The sequence below is a fragment of the Oryzias melastigma genome, linkage group LG16 (assembly GCF_002922805.2).
Source record: "Oryzias melastigma strain HK-1 linkage group LG16, ASM292280v2, whole genome shotgun sequence".
In the NCBI taxonomy this organism is placed as follows: Eukaryota; Metazoa; Chordata; class Actinopteri; order Beloniformes; family Adrianichthyidae; genus Oryzias; species Oryzias melastigma.
In genome coordinates this window covers 2,113,191-2,133,103 of record NC_050527.1, presented here as the reverse complement: position 1 = coordinate 2,133,103, position 19,913 = coordinate 2,113,191, and the positions used below count along the sequence as shown (strand labels likewise).

The window sequence follows — 19,913 nt, the reverse complement described above, 5'->3', positions numbered from 1 at the left end:
TATGCATTGATGCTTAAAGTCACTGCAAACTCTGAATATAATTAAAGTAAATCCTTTGGAGAAGATAATATTGTTTTGTTGGGTTGACAAAAACAGAAGGACAACAACATTAATCATGTTCTGGTCATCATTGTTAGAATACTACAACCCTGAGGTGCTCCTCTTGTAATTAGATCAGCAATGTACTTCCTGGAAGCAAAATGCAGCTATTTTTTGTTAAGAAATTACCCGTCACTGAAGGAAAAAGCATCACAGAAAGTACGATGTGTGTTTTTCTGTGTGTTTGTTTCAGTCAAGGCCCAATAATGACACAACAACTGCAATATTAAATGCACAAAGTTGTACAGATCTCCTTTATCAGTAATTGAAAATATTTAACAATTAAAATTAAAGCAAACAGTAAGAATAAGTAATCATAATTAAGGTCAACAATAACTACACTTAAAATAAAAAGATTTTTTTCTTTTTTTTTTACTGAAACACCTGAGGGAAGAAACTTAAAAGAACCCAGAAACAACAATCACTGAACTTGTAGAAAACAAATTAAAAGGAAAAAAGACGAAAGAAGTGGAGACGAGCTCATCAGGGTGTCACTCACATGGTCTGTATGTACAGCACATTCACCCCTCCACTGTGCAGAAATGCTGACGTCAGCAGGCATGTGAAGGCAGGTTGAAGCTGGAAAGCTACAACAGAAACTCATTTGGAGATGGATCGCAGACGTGTTGTTGGGTTTTTATGCTTGCAGGACAGTGACAGGACTGAGATGACTCCATTTAGATGTGAAAAGCTGAGAGGACAGTTCTGTTGAAAATAAATTACTCGAGCACGGAGTGCGAACACAAACAAGCGGTTTTTTTGTTTTTAATAATGGTCCCTGGATGCATAAGACACAGCTGCTTTTCTGACATCTCTGACCTTTAAAAAATTCATTCAAACGTGTTTCGGTAGGAAACATGACATCAAAATTAGTTTTCGAGGTGGATTTGAGGGTCACACTTCATGTTTGTCTGTACATTAATCAATATTAATTCCCTATTGCAACTCCAAAAACAGGTACTGAATATGCAAAGAAACCTTTGGTCAAAGTGTGTTCGCAAAGGGGAAAAAAACAAACTGCAATGTTGAGATTTAAGGGAATAAACTGTTGTCGTCTGGCAAAAGAGAAACAAGGAGGAAAAAAAAACCTTCTCTTTCTAATGTTGTAGCCCATATTTCAAAGGCCCTCGCACACATTTGGATCTGTAAGTTATGCAGTTTCCTCACAGAGGAAAGAAGGAAAGGAAAAAAAGATATATCTTCATGAAAATCATGTTTGTCTTGATTGTCCACAAAAGAGAAGGGCCAGCAGGAAGTTCCCCCAGCAAAAAAAAAAAAAAGGTTATACAATCACAGCGCAAAATCACAACATCCTTTACTGGAAAGGAATTACAAGTCAGTGAATCTCCTTAAAAGACTGAACCTGCTCTGAATTGGTGATAGCAGTTTCTGTGTGTGCACAGGAGCTGTGCAGAAGTTGTTGGATCAGTTTTACTCAGAGACCATCTTCTCCTGTGTTGTATTGTCCTGCAGGCAGCTCCTGCGGATGATGGGCAGCGGGTGAGCTTCTGTGTTGAAGACCCAGTCCTCCAGGGAGAGCAGGTCATCGTCAGAGAAGAGCAGGTACAAATACCTTGGGAGGAGAGGAAAAAAAAGATTTTTATGGCAAATATACAGCAGTTATTACTATTAAAAAAAAAAAAAAAACTTATCCTTATTACAGAAAGTTAAAAAAATAGACATTATGTTTGACCAAATCCCTTTCCAGAAAGGAATCATCTTTATTAATCTGATTTTTTCTTGTAAATTTAATTGCAATTTGGCGTATACTCTATTGAACACATTTAATCTAATCTCTTCATTTATCAGTAATTGTTATAAAAACAACTGATCTTAATCAGATTCAGATTACTGTCCAAATGTTTAATGTTCTAATCAAGTGCAGCATAAAAGCCAAAAATAACACCAACATATTTTTTTTATGTTGCTCTCCGCTCCATCTTTGACAGCAACTATAAGCTGTGAAAAAAGTAATGATTTTGAATTTGTTTTGTAAAACATTTACAATTACAAGATTATTTTAATACTATTTTATGATGGAAAATTCATAATAAGACTTGTTCCCTTTGTTTTTTTGCAGATTGTTTGAAATGAAGACTATAGGATGTTTGGTGAGCATGAATGTAGCGTCTTATAATTGTAGTCATGGGAAAAGGGTCAATTCAAGTTAGGCTTAATGTGTCGGGGAGCCTGTTGATTTTCAGATGATGAGACCTTAAAGTGTAAATTACCTTTCATACAAACACTGTGAGAAGACCTAATGATTGCTTTAAAATAAATAAATAAATAAAATTTAGGCTTCACAGTCTCCTAATAAAGTCCCCCTATGACACTTTTTTTAAAATTAAAAATCATGTTCCCAGTAGTGTTTTAATCATTATTATGAAGTTTTTAACCATAATTCCACAACCTAAATGTCTTAAAAAAAACAATTGTTCATGTTAATGTGAAGCCCCAACAAGGGGCGTGGCTTTTGGAGCTGAGCAGCCCCGCCCCTGATCCCCCCTCTCTCTGATTATCATTGGTTTGTGTCTCGCTAATGTAAATCTTCACCGCTCTGTATATATATATATATATATATACATATATATATATTTTTATATATACATATTCATTTAAGATTTCCGATTGAATGGAAGACGTGGAAAAAGTTGTTTGCAGCCCAACAGATTGCATTTTATTTAAATAAAACCCACAATTAAATAGTTAACACAAAATCACAAAAGTTCATTTGTGCAACCAATTAAAACAAATAATCCATTTGTTTTCCTGACAGCTAAAGACATTTTAAAAAAGCCCCAGGTTAAAAAGAAATAAACGTTATATAAAACAGCTTTGATTCTAACTTTCTGTTAAAGTTTTGCTGATGTTATTCAAATGTATTTAGAAAATTGCGACAAGTTATCAGAATAAAAGCCTAATCAGAATAGAAATTCTTTATGCAAACACGGCATATTCTGACCAGATCTAACTCATTCAGATCAACATTTCCTTCCAATTGAGATGGGTGGGTTATGCTGATTGTTGATCCAATAAATGCTAACGATTGAATACACAATAGTTTAGTTATTTAAGTTCTGTCATTTCTGCTTAGATTTTTAAGATGCAAACAACTAAGCAAAAAAAAAAGTTTAACTTACTTTCAGAAATGTTATTTAAATTTGCGTTTTTAATTTATAATTAGTCAAATAAAAGTCTCTAAATGTTGTTTTCTTTTGGCAAGTTTCACTCAAATAGTTAAAGTTCTGAACAAATGCAGTTTAAAAGGATTGAAAATGATTTATAGTTATGTGTTGTATGCCTCACATGTTAGAGAACGACAATAAAAAGATCAGTTTGTTCTAAATGTTTTTATTTTAATAAATAGATTATACTAAAATGTTGTTCATATCTGACAGTAAAAGCAAAAAAAATTATTGCGGCACAGCAAAGTAAAAAATATCACGTTTGACCTTTTTTGACACAGGTTGGGTTTTATTTTGAAATGATCTAGTGTGTGCTGCTGTCAAAAAGTAAAAGAAGTTACAACTGTTACAACATATAAACAGTTGTAATTTAGTTATTGTAATATTTAATTTACATTTATAAAATTTAATTGACAAAAAAGCATAAATATTTTGCATTTTTTTAAACGATAAAGAGAGACTTTGAGGCTCTCGTTGGGTTCTGGTCTGTAAGAAACTAGACCAAATGGCTCCTGTCCTACCCCTTCCTCTGGGCTGTGAGTATTTAGAAAATCACTTCAAGTCACTTAAAAAAAAAAAATGATAATAATAAAAATACACCCAGAAGACCATCTTGCTACATGTTAACAGACGCCATGTTTTTTAAAAACACGACTCCGTCACTACTTCTTCTACAGCCGCTATTTTAGACAGATATGCTCATGTCTGTCGATTCAGACTGAAGGCGTAAACGTTCATTATAAACGGTAATGTTTTTAGGACTCATGTACACAGTTCAATTCTAATTAAAGATATTTTGCACACGTACACGCAGCGGCTTTCTTTTTGTTTTACTGTCTTTCAAGTGTTTCACAGTTAAAATCTACACAGATCTGAATCAGTGTGACCACAAGGAAGCAGCCAAGCACATAAATTGTTGTACTTGAGTTTACATGATGTGAAGTCAAGGATCTCAGTTGTCAGAATTTCTGTGTACGTTTCTTCAAAAACAAAAGCAGACGTAGCGTTGCCAGATCTGCCGAGTTAAGCCAGCCATTCTAAATCTAGCATTCACTGCTGAGGCTAAAGAACCTCACCGTGAGATTTATGTTTTGATGTAGATTTGCTCTGACAACAACAGCCTCGTACTTTGAATTAAAATCCTGCAGTTCAACAGTTTCATTTGGAATTATGTGAAATAGCTCCAGCAGAACAAATCAACACGAACATGTTTGGCTCTTTGTGTGTCTGCAAACATGCCACCTCGTTCTGCTCCGTCTGTCACACCGGCTCCAGCGCTCTACAGTCTCTTTAATAAATTAGAGAATAGCTGTTCTATTTTTTGATGGAGCTGCCAACTTGCATCATTTTAAGAGCCATTCATTCTAAATATTTTCTTGATCCTGACCCCAGTGAAGACTCAGAGACTCGTCTGTCATGCTGTGATGTTTTAGATCTTTGGAATATCTGACTTATCAAAAATGGAGGGCTTGTTTTAGTTGAGATGAATCTCCTTACATTTAAAAAGGCACCTTAGGTATAGTGAAGCAGACCCGAATAAAAAGTTTTATAAAGTATTTGAAATAAGCTAACACGCTGAATGGAAAGCCCAAAAATCCAATAAAACTGAAGCGTTTGGCTCCTATCATTGTACCTTTAACAGGCAAATGGTGTTTTATTTAAAATGGAGTCTGTCTCATTATCAGCACAAGTGTGCTCTGCAGGCAATGGGTGGAGATGAATCCTCAGAGTTCAGTATTGCGATGATGATTTGTGCATGCAAATGCCATTTCTCTCAGCAATGAAGAGGAAATGGAACTTACTTGAGTGTCTCTGAGAGGAAAAAGCTCTGCTGCATGTTATCGTGGCTGACCGTCATGGTGTAAACGTCACGGATCCCGGAGAAACCAGACTCTACTCTGCAATATCGCTCCAGTGCCTGGACAGGAAGAAGAGAAGACGTGTTTGAAAGGAGACTGAAATAAAAACCACATTCTGTGCACAAAACCATTTGTATCAATAGACTTGGGATGGGTTGTCTTTTGTTGAAAATGTTTTAAATCGTAGATGAGATCACAGAGAGAAAATGTTTGTGTCCAGTTTTTTCTATGGGCGTGCTGCAAATGACGGTCCATAGTGGAGACTTAACGGCTCGTTTCCACTGAGCAGTCCAGACCGGACCGGACCGGTATATTATTTTGAGTGTTTCCATTATAAGATGAACCCATTAGGCCAGACTGATTTGTACCATTTTTGTTCTTCCGTTGGTTGTAGGTCCATAGAAAAATGGAACGGACCAGTTAGGGCGGAGCTACTGTCGTCAGATGATGAAATCCACTGATTGGTTGAAAGGTTTTCCAACAAGAGCAAGCGTTTGACCAGCGCTTACCCCGACTAAAGATCCGAGCTTAACGTTTTGTCCTCTTTTGGGCTGTATTCTTCTTCACCTCCCGCAATCTTCTTGCAAATATTAAATTCTTTTCATTCAGTATTCCTCCCTTATTGTTAGGGATCGGAGACACGGCAAATCCACAAACACGGAGAACTGCTGTAGTCACTCCGTTATGAGTGACGTCATCCATCTACACCCCGCATGCGGTTTGATGTTCCAACACTCAATGGAAACGTTCACTTGATTTGCCCGGACCATTCTAAACCGGCCAGGAGCGGACTGGTTAGTGGAAACAAGGCATTAAACAACACACAAGGGTACGTAAGGGTGAAGTGGGTGAGATGAAGACGCGTTGCACACACACTAATAGGGGTGTAGGGAAAAATCAATTTGGAGATATATCGCGATATTTCGTTTGGCGATACTTGAAAATGCTGACAAGGTGATATTTAATTAATTAATTAAGCTTGTGTTAAATGTACAGTCAGCTTTGTGGTTTTTGTTGTTATGAGACACGTACTACTTAGTTTTTACTTGGGATGGGTACCAAAAATGAAGTGAAACAACTGTTCTGGTACAGTCTTGCGATATATCGTGATATGTATAGGGAAACGTATCGTATCACCAGACTCTTGCTAATACACACCCCTAGTGACTAAAGTATAAGGAGCTTAAAACAAGAAATTTTGTGCACAGTACCAAGCAGGTGCTAAATTGAAGTGAAGGGGGATTGGCTGAGCTACCCGGGCAGATTATCTTATTATTGCCCCGGTAACAAAGAGCTGGCTTCATACATGCTAATTAACAGAGATCCTGACACGCTAATGCTCGACATTCCTGTGCATAGCTGTTGTGTACGTCCTCCAACATTTGCGCCTGATAATTACAGAGCTGTCAAGCTCATCAGCTGATCTCTCTTCTGCTAAATGAATGTTAATTCCTTCATGTCAGCGCTCTATAGTTTCCCAGAGTTAAAGTCCTGTCTATCGCCACCTTAATAACGGTGATCCCTGCATAGCCGTCTTCACCTCCTGCTACTGGGGCTGCTCGATCTGCCAGCTAATGTATAGGGGCACACAATATTAGGGAAGGTGGCCGAGGGTAATAGAGGCTGTTAAAGGAGCTTGACATAATAGGTGAGTACAACCTAGAAAATGGGATTCAGGTCACCAATAAGACACAGCAGTCTGGGCACAAAATTACATCGTACAGTAACTCCAGCATAAACAGCACACCAAATTATTCGTTGGCTGCAGCGACCAAAGGTATATTTTACAGCGATTTGTGGTTCAGGGGAATGAGAACCATAAAACACACACAGCTGCTTTAGCAGGATGAGATTTTTAGATATATTTGAAATTAAATCACACTGAAGGGAAGTGATGTAACTTTTTTCTGAAAGGTATAAAATAGCTTTTTTAGCCTGTCATTTCCTAAAATTTTAAAAACAAGTAGAACCCATAATTCAGTAGCTTTGACAGCAACAATTGAATGTAATAAAATATGATTTTAGATTTACTCCTGTTCAAAATTTCACTTAATTTTTACTTGTATTGTATTATCCTCTCCTTTGGAGTCATTATGTTGCTTAATAAAAAGCAGGTTTGGGATAATTTTTATTCCGGTTTTGGCGAACAAAGTCCTTGAACAGACGACCTCACAGTAGAGAAAATGAATCTAATTCGAATATGCTTCAATATTAAACATTCAATAATGGAAATAGGTAAAAGGATAGAGAAATAAATGTTGTGAAATAACTTTTTAATTTCAGTGGGCCAAAGACAAATGATATCTAAAACTTTTTAAAGTGATGCAATGATTGTCGAGCTGAAGTATTTTGCATCTGGGACGTCAATGATATTTTAAAAAGCATCACCACAGAGTGCAAGGACAGACTTAGGTTGTTTGCCAACTAAAACTTAACAAATAATTGGATAAAATCATTCATTTTATTTTCTTTCAAATAAAAATGTGTGAAACTAACAGATAAGCAGTTTCTTGATGCAATTTCTGCTGAAAGTCATGCTGTCTACACTTCTTAAAAAGCAACAATGGAGTTTTTAATAAAAAAATGGAAGTGTCTTAAACTTAATAAATTCCTATTTTTTTATTGTTTTTATTAGGGCATGTTGTGTTTAGGAAATTAGGTTTTTGAATTGTAAAGTAAATAGCCTTAACAAGATTTTGATGCTTTTACTTTTCCAATTGTTTTTGCAGGCATATGTTACCATAGCGACAACAGCGAGAACAGCACTTGGGTCCTCCTACAGATTCTTTATATTTAATCAGAGGAAAAGTAAATGCTTGTATTTAACCTTGGTAAGCCGTAGACCACATTTATGTTCATATTTTATAGAAAGTTGATCAAGTGATTCAAAATTATCTGAACAAAAACAAAGTTTTCGGCTGTTCACGCCACTTTTCTCCTTCAAAATCTACTGGAATTATGTTGATCGCGTTAAAAAGTTACAGTAAATCAAAGATATAAACACTGGAGCTCTGGTGTTAAAGGGTTAAAAGCACCAAAAACAGGATTTTCATCTGGTTTTTAAAGATTTACAGGAATCTAGCTCCTTCTCCTTAGATCAGTTGAGCACCAATGTACTCGAGTTCTCCCGCCAAAAGCAAAAAGAAATCTGGGAGTAGAATGCTCTACATAGGCTAAATTAATTGGTGATTTAAATTCCGTGTGGAGGCCTGTTTTACCTTCAGGGGTTCTCATCTTACATTCAGGTCAGTAATTCCAGTAATGATCCTGGTGTTAATAGCCTCACCTCCACTGCTTCCCAGCCCCACTCTCTGTACTTGGGGTCGTGGGTCAGCCTCCACATGTACATGTAGCTCTCGATGACTTCTGGTCGTAGAATGTAATATCTGTCGCTCAGTCGGTTGGCTGTGGCTTCGGCTCCGCTGTCGAATCTGAACGCTTCAGGCCCCAGTTTGGTTTCTGAAAAACAGTTAAGTATAAAACTGTGTTAGAAATAAAGAACCGCCAGAACCTTCAACCATAAATCACTGATATATTTTCAGTTTTAAAGCGGGTTAGCTTTTCCGGTACCGATTTCTTCTTTAGACTTCTAAACATCAAGATTCACGAACAAAAAAACCCCCATCTGTAAAAAGCTTTTATTGCTCTCGCCTGTAATTTTTCACCCTCCTTTTGAGGTCATTGGTAAGAAACCCAATTTAAAGCGGTGAGCTGTTGTCCCAGACAGCAGGGCTTCTGCGTGAGCTCACTCATTTCAGTGTGAATGCAGCGCAGGAGGAAAGATCAAAGCAATAAATGTAATCATTTCCCACAAATCCATAGAATTCGTTATTTATCCAATATTTCCCACTGGATTTTCTTTTCAAACTTTGGTAGGTAAACCAAATAAAGCCATCTTTAGAACACATTCACTTTGCCCTAAACTACAGATGCTCACAAACGAGAAAAAGGAGGGAAATGAGTTTCTGATGGGGGTGCTCCTAAGACAACTAGAAAAGCAAGGAAAGACAAAAAAAAAACAGTTGTGCTTTTAAATGTGAAGTAAAAATTACGCTTTTGGAACTTTATTTTTCTATTTATAGGACACTTATTTCCCAAGCAGAATTTAAAACCATCTTAATGACCATTCACGCAGAAATAAGACATTTCCTCGCGGACAATTCAGACCCCCGAGAGGATAATTCAGACCCACGAGCGCTTTCTGCTTCTGTGTGCTCGTGTTTAATCCTCCGCGGGCAGAAAAAGTCATCGTGCGCCAGAGACCATCTACTTCCACGTGCGTGAGCTGCTCCCTCGTGTATGAGTGATGCGTGCGCGTAAGAAGAATCTCAGAGAGCGCAAACGCGCACAACATTTTGACCATGTGCGTTCGCGGGGACTCTGGCTCTGCTCGCTGAGCGACTTTTTGCATGCGAGTGAAAAATGATTTTTAGATAAATGGTGCTGTCACACAGTGCAGTGATTTTAGGGTTTTGTTCACTTTTTGCTTTTTTTCATGATTGTATTTAATTTTTTTTCTTGTTCGTCTTTTCTCAAAAAGTTTTGCTTTTCGCCAGGCCACATGTTGTTCTTAATCTGTCCTGCCTGGATAAATGAAGCCTAAATGAAAAGAAAAATAAATAAAATGTAATTTCTTAGCATTGATTAAAAATAATTAGCCTATACAACATTTTTAAATCATTTCTACCTAATTAGTACATAAATAAAAAACAACATATCCTTCCGAGATTTATAATCTGGAAAATAAAAGCTCAGATAAATAACAGCAACTGTTGGTGATGTTTTTGACAGGAATCCTGTATATTTTAACAGGATGGTATAATGGGAAACATGTATTCTGGGTCCTCACAATTTGAGGGGTTTTAACCATGGATTAAACCCACTGGATTACAGAATTAACAAAAAAATATAATTTTTTTTCAAATTAGGATGTTTTTCAAAGCCTCTGATAAAATCCACAAAAAAATGCAACATGATTTTTTTTAACATGATATAGATAATATCAATTGTTACATTGAGTGATTTGGTAAGTTTTTGGTCACAACAATGTAAGTTTAAGACATTGAAATAAGTTTTCAGAAGAAAAAAAGCAAGATCGATTTGATCCATTTTCAATGATTAAAATATGTATATGATAAACCTGCAAACACACGGTTTGTGTTCTAAATATATTTGTTCTAACTATACTCCATCACTGTCATCTTAATAACCCAAAATTGATAATATATACTCGACATTCTCATCTATCACAGAGTTGCTGAATGAAAATATTCCCTTGAGGGTGTCTACCTACCGTGAATGCATAAGACGTGGCAGACTGAACCTTTAACGTTCTTCAGCTGCACTGTTTTCTGAGGGTTTTTGAGCTCACTTTGGTGTCCTTGTCATAGCTCATAAAATACGTGGATTGCTTTTCAAAGGATTTTATTTACATACTTTATTTGTTGGCAAATAAGAAAAGTGACTTTTAATGAGCCGTAATTCATCTTAAAATGGGCTACATTATCCTCTTACCCACTGGAGGCTCATGCAGGCTAATTGTGCATGTCTAAATCTCATCAAAATCAAAAAGGTGTGGAGGAAATCACCGTTTAGATGTAGATGAAACATCTTTGTAAATACAGAGCGAATGTTTAGACACCAAGCTCAAGATGATCAACTTTTCATTTGGAATTCGAGTTGTTTTCCTTTTAAAACCTTAAAATATTAAAGTTCTGTTTTTTAGTCATGATACATATTTTGTGTGAAAACTCCAATGCAAAAGATTTTACATACAAACGAAGACGTGAAAGTATGTTTGATGTGAACTCTCAGCAGCCTTATGCACACAAATCTCACTTCTGTCTTGCAATCAGCTAATCCAAGAGCTGCTAAGCTCCAGGCAGGCCCTGTAAGAGGAACCTGATGGAAGATGATGAAAGAGAAAACTGGAGGAGCTTTTTGTGGCTGCAGATCAAAGTATTCAAAGTGTTAGACAGAAGCTTCTACGTGACGACGAGTCCTTACAGGCAGCAAACAGTGAAGGCAAAAAGGCTCCAGTTCACTGAGAGCCAGAAACCTTACGCCGAAAAACAGAGAGCAAATTGTTGCTTATCAAGATCCCATCTCGAACATTTTCTTTAGTGTTTACCAGGGAGGCAACAATTCTCAGTTTTAAACTGAACCCTATGTCACAATCATGAGGAAAGAGAATAGCTGCATGTATACTAGCACACCACTATGATTATGGCAAACACTGTAAAAACAGGCCCCAGAGAAATAACAATTTACTTAGAAACATACAAAATCAACTTTTTGGCTTTAGGATGATGTCATCAAATGGGCAGCACCCATCAGGAGTGAGAGGCGGAGCCAAGAGATCAAGTCCGAGTAAGAAAAAAACTAATATTTCATAGTAAGTAAATGTGTTCTTTAGTGTAACAAATGTTTCATTATCAAGGTAAAGGTTATTGAGGTTTTATTAAGATTTATTATCACACATATGGATTTAGTTTACTCTAAAATAATCAACAATAGTATGATTAAGGCCTTTAAAATGACCAAAATATCTGCCAATGGGGTAAGAAAAATTGTATTGCCAAATATTCCTAATAAAGGAAAAAATCTTTGATTCTCTGATTATTTTACGATTGAAAACGCTTCCTGATAATAATACTTTTCATACAAGAGAGAAAACTGAATTTTTTTTTTTATAAAAGTAGCATTTTTACTTTGAAATTTAGAGTTTACATTGCATAAGATGGGTTTGTTATCTATTGATTTTTTTAGCTTAGTGTAAACCAACTGAAATGATTTTTTCCTTAATAACTGCTTATTAGCATATTTAAAAAAATACATTTTAGAATTATTAGTTACTTGGTGTTGTTTTGCAATACATAAATCATACATTGAACCATAACCGTGACCAAGAATGGAGGTTAGAACCGAATCATGAATAAAATGAATCGCTAGTTTTAACGTTTCTTAATTTTTCTTATTTTACTCTAATGTGTAGTAAGAATTTATCAGTGAAAATTATCATACAAAATACAATGCATCACTATGCAAGCAGTAGTTAACATCTACTCTGGTTTCATACATAGAATTGAGACATTAATTGTACTAACGATCTACAAAACATTTAATGCATTTGAAATCCTAAGAAATGTAGCTGGTGCTGAAACTCAGGAGTTACTACATCTAAACTCAGAATTATGAGTAAATCAGTGCTTTTTTTCTTCAGAAATTTCCAAAGTTAAAGGAAAATTTTTAAAACACAGAGAAATCTAGGATAAACATGAATAGTTATTTAATTGAATTTTCAACAATAGTTAAGATATTTGAAACAGAATTGAAATGTTGTTAGAAAATATTCTTTTTGTCACAAATGCAATTATTTCTAACATTTTCTAAGCTTTAGATAGATCTTGTGTGAAGTTTGGCTTTGTAGACGAAGCTTCAAATAGATTGATCAAAAGTTTATTGGTCAGGGCGTGGAGTGGAGCATCGTCTGACTTATAAGAAGAAAGAGATTTCCTCTTTAAGCAGCGTTGCTTTTACTTTATAGGTTTTACTGTAGGTTTCACGTCTGCAGGCCACTGCTGAGATACTAGCTGGACAACTCAATCAGTGGGAAAGATGCAAAATACAACTTTTTTCAATTTGAGACGAACTTCAGAACCAAGTATTCTTATCCCACAATGCACCTTGTGAATTGGCACTCACCCGATCGAGTGTAGCTCTCGTGACACGTGTGTGTTATCTCAGCAGCGAGGTCGAGGTAGTGTTGCCTCTTTTCTGGCTCGCCATCATCGGCTCCAATGCCAATCATGCCACCAGAGAAACAGGCCAGGTGGCCCATTTTGTGGTCCAAAATGCCTCCCCTCCACTCAGCCACATAGGTGAGACCTCCAGGGGACTTTTGCACCAGGTTAGCCTCGATTGCCTGAAGGAGAAGCAAGCCAAGAAACTTTGAACCTTTGGTTTACATTGTGTGTTAACCAAATCTGATGTTGGGAATCTTCACTGACTGCCTTCTTTTAAAATATCATTCTTGAATAGAACATAAATGGACTCTTGCTTGAATAGTTGATCAGTAAAAGAATATTTACAAGGCCGGATATAGGCATATGTAAAGGGGGGCAGTGCCCCCTAAATGCTGCGTCTGCCCCCCAAATGTGTTCACCTGCAAAAATCCACGATTAAAAAACAACTACTGTGTTTTCAACACTTGGACACTTTTCACAGTAAATCACTTCATAGTACAGGCAGCAGTTTAAGTCATTTTTTTAAGATATCTTAAAATTAAGTAATTTACAGTAACGTTAAACTACTTTACAGCAATTTACAGTATTTTATAACCCTAATACATTACTATTAAATAACAGTTAAGTGTTGAAGTATTGGTTTATATTACTTTAAAGTATGGTGTTTTACAATTTAAAAAAGTTAAATCTAAAAATGCAATTTGCTTGTTCTGTGTTATTTTGCAGTTCTTGTGCTTTAGAAGAACATTTGCTGCTTTAAATTTCTTTAGCAGACAGTAGAAACCCCAAAGGGAGGAAATGCATGTAAAAAAAAAACATAATGATGCAGATGAGCAGTGAAGATTATTAGGCTTTTTCTTCTCCTCTAACATCTGTAATGATGCTTCAGCAACATTAAAGATTTTGACCAGGCAAATACGTGTTTGTGCATCGATTAGCAGGATCCCCTCATGCAGAGAGGCTCAGGCTTACATTATCTGAGTTTGGTTCTGTTGTTTAATGGTGATTTTGATTAAAAATGTGTAACCTAAAGCAAACTTTACTCTCAATAAAAGACATAAAAAGGATTAATCTGCTTTTGAATCTGTATTTGAACTTTTTAAAAAATTAAAATTTACTCAAGTTCTTTGTATTTTTTAGTCCCTTTTAATACTAACATCAGTTAATTAGTAATCTGCACAATATTACTTTGATATTTTTTTAGAGAATATTATTTTATAGATGTTACCAGAAGTGTTAAAGTTGTCTCATCAGGTTTAACAATGAAATTTTATGGACATTTTAGCAAGAAAACCTTAATCAGATGTGTATTTTAGCTTCATAAGTCAGTAGATATGAAAACAAATACAAAACTTAAATGGGAACATTTTATAAACAATGGTGAATTTGTGAAATTTGAATTAGATTGGATTAGAAAATTATTTATATCAAGCAATCAAAGCAAGAATAATAAATAAGACAAGCGTCTGCTCTTGATCACCCGGAACTGGAAGTTTACTTAAGACTTTCATGTAAACTAGTTAAATGTTTCCTATTGTTTTATTTTTAAATTCTGAAAATTACTGATGCATATTTAATGTTCAAAATAGGCTAATTTTAAACAGCTTTAAACAACATTAAAGGTTAAAAAAAAATGAAAAAAATAAAAAGAATTTTACTGATAAATCTCAAATTGGAGCTGCTGCACTTTTGAAACAACAACAAAACGTTTCTAATTAAAGTCCCATTCGGATTTTGTGATACTGTATATTTACAAAGCGCCCCCAGTGGTCTCTTAAACAAATATGATGTTTTCCAAACAGTATTATCTTTTTATTGGCTTATGATTCATTGAAATAAAGAAATACTTAAAAAAATAAATTTTAATCTTAATTTTCTTCATATTTGTCCCCCATAATGAAAAAAAAATGCAATAAGAACATGTTAACTCAATTTTCGCTGGAGTGAGTCTTTAAATCTACATTTGAATTTACCAAATTTATACGTAAGTGACATAATTTGTGAATGAACAGAAACACAAACTCCCTTCTGTGCAAACTTTCAGGAGTTGTTTTATTTTCTTCTTAGTTTTTTCCAGATAAAATCGTTTCTATTCTGATGTCCTTTAATGTTGTTTTGTTGTTAAAGCTGCTAAATTTTACATCCAATTTCTACTGGTTGTTTTCAACGTAGAAAGCATATAAAAATATTGTAAAATTTACACTAAAGATTAATATGACAAAAACTTTAAAGAAATAGTGTTATCAGAAAAGTGTTTTTCCTTAAGGAGTCATTATTCAGCTAATTAGCTTTTGTTAGTGCTAATCATCATAAAGCATATGAAGAAAGTGTGTTTTTTCTAATTCAATATTGTGTTTTAATTAGTGGTTTATCTGATGACAAGAGTGTCCTTGGATGTTAAAAAAAACAAGACACAGGAGGGATGGAGAATTATTAATTAGTGTTTCTACCTTTGGTTTCACCCTCTGATGTTAGCCGATAACATTTTAGCAGCAGCTTTAAGGAATTATGCTCTATAAATATTGTAATACCACTGACTTATTTTTATGGCTGGACAGTTCTTGTCTACAAAGATGCTAAATTATCCACATCAGACGAGTCCGGATTGTGAGTCAAGATTTTTTTGTTTACTTTGAATGCAAAGCGGTTTGCTCATTTAGTTCATCAAATGTTAATGCGACAGACAGCAATCTCTAGTGTATTCTAGTGGATTACAGTTTATCTGAGTGAACTATGCCTTTAAGGGAACATGAAGTGTTTCCAATAAAGATAAGGAGTTCCATACCTGAAGTGCGCTGTAGTACATGTCCTTTGCTTCTTCATCCGTCTTGTCTGACATTAGATACGATTTAATCAGATATTCATAGAAACTATCCCCAAGGCCCCCGATGGAAACGTGATCTAAGAGGGAAATCAAAGGCAAACCGAGTATTTAAACATGATCGAACACCAACACACACACGTTCCTTAAGAATTCAGTTCTTAAAACTTCATTATTCAGCTCCCTTTATATACAGGTAATTATTGACACTTTTACAAGATCAACTTAGCCAAATCCGGGAGTAACCTTTGTCTTATTAATAAACCTTTATGAGATCATTTCAAGTCAAAAAATATACTGTATATATATTTTCTAAAGCAGCAAAATTAAAAATTTTCAGTAAAATTTTAATGGTCATTTTATAATTTAATATGAAGCAAAAGTATGTTTTAAATGGGTGGCCTGCATTTATGTACTAATACAAACACTGCATTATTTTTTTTACTGCTTCCTTTGTCCTAAAGATTAGTATATTTTTTCCCACTTTCAGCATCTTCTTTTTATTTTAATTTTTCCTCTTAGCCTATTTTCAGGTAAACGGTGATCACTTAGTTGTCTTAAGTATATTCATTATCATTTTCATGATACTGGAACTAGACAGTGAGGTGAATGACACAAAATGAGTTTTGAGCCCCAACATTAAAGCTTTATAATGTAAAAATTGCATTTATAATGCAATGTGCTCGTTGTTCACATTTTACCAACAAAAAACAAAACAGTAAATTGTACTTTTTTAAAAAATTGTGCTAAAATAATTCTGTTTTTGTTAGAAACGCTCTTTATAATATACATATAAGTTTTATTTTTATATATTTTCACTGACTTTTTCGCAAACAGAAAATGTCCTAATGTCCAAAATGCTATACTGCAAACTGTGTGGTACTTGTAAAGTTTTGGAACCTTGTTTTTAGCCATTCAAGATATTTTATCAAATTTGAACTTTTTTTTTTTTTTTTACTTTTCTTTGCTCTACACACTATTCTAGGAAAATTTCTTCAAATCAGCTCAGTCTAAATTTTTTGTCTTAGAAACCTTAAAACCTAGAATTAGGGAAACTAATATTAAGATGGATGAAAATCCTTTTGTTCTGGACTCTTAACAATAGAAAAACTGGATTCAAGACTTTTAAAAATCTGTCATTTTTGGTTCAACTTTAAAGGATATATTTAAAGTTTAATAAATACAGACTGGAATTCATTGTGAATGTTTTGGAAACAAAAACTTTATATGCTAAGAATCTAGTTTTAGATTTTATAAGGATTTATTAAGATCAGCCAACTTGTCCTAATTCTTATTTTGTTTACAATTTCTCATAAAATAATTTCCACTTATTAAACTATTATTTGGCTGTATAACTTTAAATTCTAGGTATTTCTACCTGAAACAGCTTTTTTACTTTATATTTCCTTTTCTGAATGTTTATGTGGAACTCATTATTTCTAGATTTAATATCTTATAACATTTTCTGATGAGAAAAGAAAAATTCTTGCTGTATTTTACAACTTACTAGTGATTTTTTAAAGATGAATGTTCTCTTAGTATTTTTGGGTTACTTCTTTGTGTACTTACGCTGAACCCAGTTGCCACTGACTGGACTGAGGAAGTTGGGGTACAGGCCATGAGGTTTCTCTATTTTGCTCAGCAGCTTTCTAATATTCATCACCTGCAAAGACATGAAAACTGGATCAGGAAGCAGATTGAGAGAGAAAACTCCTGCTTAGTCAGAGCGAATGCAGAAAAGTCTGGCCGTCATAAAACCAGACGTTCAATCTCAGAAATTCTGTCAATTATCAGCAGTCTTACATTGATACTGTAAATAATTTCTGAGAAAGCCATATTGAAAATGTGGTCAAGTTGTTGAACCTTCTCTGTGTAGATGGGATTGTTGGACAGCTCTGTCAGATGCACAAATTCAAGATGAAGCGTCCCGAATTCAGCCAGGATGCTGCTCCCAGCTGAGGCCCAGCCCCAGCTCCAACTGGTGCCGCTGCAGAGACGGGAGACAGAGGAAGCATTCATTCTGGACTGCCTGGTCCAGCACATTTTCTTGATGTTCTGCAAACATTTCTGTCGATATCTTGTTTTTGCTGTTCCGTTGTTTATTTGGTGGAAATCTTACCTTAATACATCTAAACCAGGATTTTCCTTTTTAAATATATCTACTCTTGCAAACTTGAGCTGCAAAGTAAGAACTGACTTCCCTGCTAGCAAACCCAAGTGGTCCCATGTGGTTTAAAAGTGGGCAGAAACTTTGGACAAACCCAATTGGGTTTGTCCAAAGTTTCTGCCCACTTTTAAACCATATGGGACCACTTGGGTTTGCTGGCTGGGACAAAAGTTTAAGAAAATAAAAAATAAAAAACTACAAAAAGCTGGAGATCTGGACACAGAATCGTTAAGATTTGTGAGCAGCGACAGTTTTTTATCTTTGGCTGAAAGGCTGCAGTTTGGATGATGAAGTGAAAGTTGGCAGAGGAACTTGGGAGTGTAAATGCTTTGATAGCGCCGCTACTTACAATATCTTTAAAATTAACTTGGCAGTTGGTTTTGGCCGGAGAACCACAGCCATTTATGAAAACCTGTCAGGCAAATTCAATTAATGCTAGTGAAAAATGAAACGGTCACAATGATGAAAAATAACCTCAACTATCTAATAGTTTGTGATTGACTACTGTTCACGTCTGCGGAGAAGTTTCACAAACAACGTATAAGTCAGCGTTGCTGATTATCCACGCGCTGGCGCGGCAGCTGCACGTCTCCTGAGGCTCTCACATGTAATTAATGACGGCAGAATGGACTCCAGCAATTAGATTTACATAACCTCAAAGAGTTGTTTGAGGATATCAGATAGCGGATAATTAATTTTGCTTGATTGTTAATAACTGGGGAGGTCGTGGTGTTTGGGTCCACATGTGAAAAGGAGTCTGGGGATGTGTGCATGCATGGTCACCAGGAGCTATTAAAACTGCTGGCAAATGTTTGAGCATGAAAAGAAATTAAAATATGTCAGAAAGTTCTGAAACTTATTTTTATTTTTTTTAGAAGTGATGATTTTTTTGGAGAATATATTTTCTACCTGAATATGAATAACTTGTAACTACAGCTTCACACTGCTAACGAGGCTCCAGATCATGAATTCTGATGATGTTTGGACATTTTTAAGGAGAATTTGGCTGAAAGCATCAAAGAAAAAGCGATAGTAATACACTCTGACACAGCGGAACAAACCGGATGGGCTGATCCTAAAGGTGTATTTTCTCTCTTCTGAATGGATGAGCCGCTCACATCTGCCAGGGTTATTATGTGACACTGGTAAACAGTCAGGACTCCAGACTGGAGATTAAATAAACTCAGCGGTTCAGATTGCACAGAGAACATATTATGAAAAGATAATTGAGCAATTAAAAAGCAGCCCAGATTCCTCATGCTCTGACTTCCAGGATCTCAAATGGCTCCAAGGTGCTTAAGTTGTTTCTGGAAACAGATTGTGCCACTTTCATTTGTGCAGCTGCTGTTCCATTTGCTCTTCTTCTTTATTTTGTTATAATCTACACAAATTTGAATAAAATTGTTGAGCAATTTTCTTTAATGCACTAAAGTTGAAAATGTTATTTGTGTTTCAGTGCCAGTAGGGGTTTCATGTTTGGAAGTCTTATGTCCGAACAGTTTAGTTATTTACAAAAAAAGGGTTAACTTTTTTCAATACCAAATTAGTTCAATGCCTACATTACCTTTTTATTGCTGGTAAAACTGCAAAGCTCTACATCAAAAAATTTGCGCATTTAATCAAGTTATGATGTAAAAAAAATGGCAGACACAAACATAGAAATTAATATTATGAACCCTTGTAACTTAAAATTGTAATTATTGTGACAACAAATGGGTTAAGCAACAATTTAATGAACACTTTTAATCTTTCTTTAGCTAATATTGTCGATAAAGTTCCATATAAATCCTTAAAGTCCTCATTCTTTAAAATTAGGGCTGGGTATTGATAAAAATTTCCAAAATCGATTCGATTAACCAGAGCCTGGATCGATTCAATTTCAATTTTTTTTTCCAGATTCTTTTGATCCTCTAAATTCAATTTGATTAAATTCAAATTTGAGTTTACACGGTTTATACATTTAGACATATTTGTTTAGAAATGGATGAATGAATGAATGAATATTTTTAGATTAAACTGATACAGTTCACATACTTT

At 35.1% G+C, this 19,913-nt stretch overlaps 1 protein-coding gene across 3 annotated transcripts in view; it reads right to left on the bottom strand.

Moving 5' to 3' along the window:
- Nucleotides 1-325: 325 nt before the first annotated feature.
- The window catches only part of LOC112143426 (mannosyl-oligosaccharide 1,2-alpha-mannosidase IC), a 226,306-nt gene continuing 206,718 nt past the window's right edge, over nt 326-19,913 (bottom strand). For all 3 annotated transcript variants that reach the window (XM_036215958.1, XM_024267380.2, XM_036215959.1), the window contains 7 exons: nt 17,573-17,696; nt 17,279-17,372; nt 15,674-15,789; nt 12,848-13,067; nt 8,430-8,602; nt 5,087-5,202; nt 326-1,672 (listed from right to left, as the gene is read on the bottom strand). In XM_036215958.1, the coding sequence (XP_036071851.1) occupies nt 1,531-1,672; nt 5,087-5,202; nt 8,430-8,602; nt 12,848-13,067; nt 15,674-15,789; nt 17,279-17,372; nt 17,573-17,696 (985 nt within the window). In that variant the 3' untranslated portion in view covers nt 326-1,530. The remainder of the gene's footprint in view (nt 1,673-5,086; nt 5,203-8,429; nt 8,603-12,847; nt 13,068-15,673; nt 15,790-17,278; nt 17,373-17,572; nt 17,697-19,913) is intronic.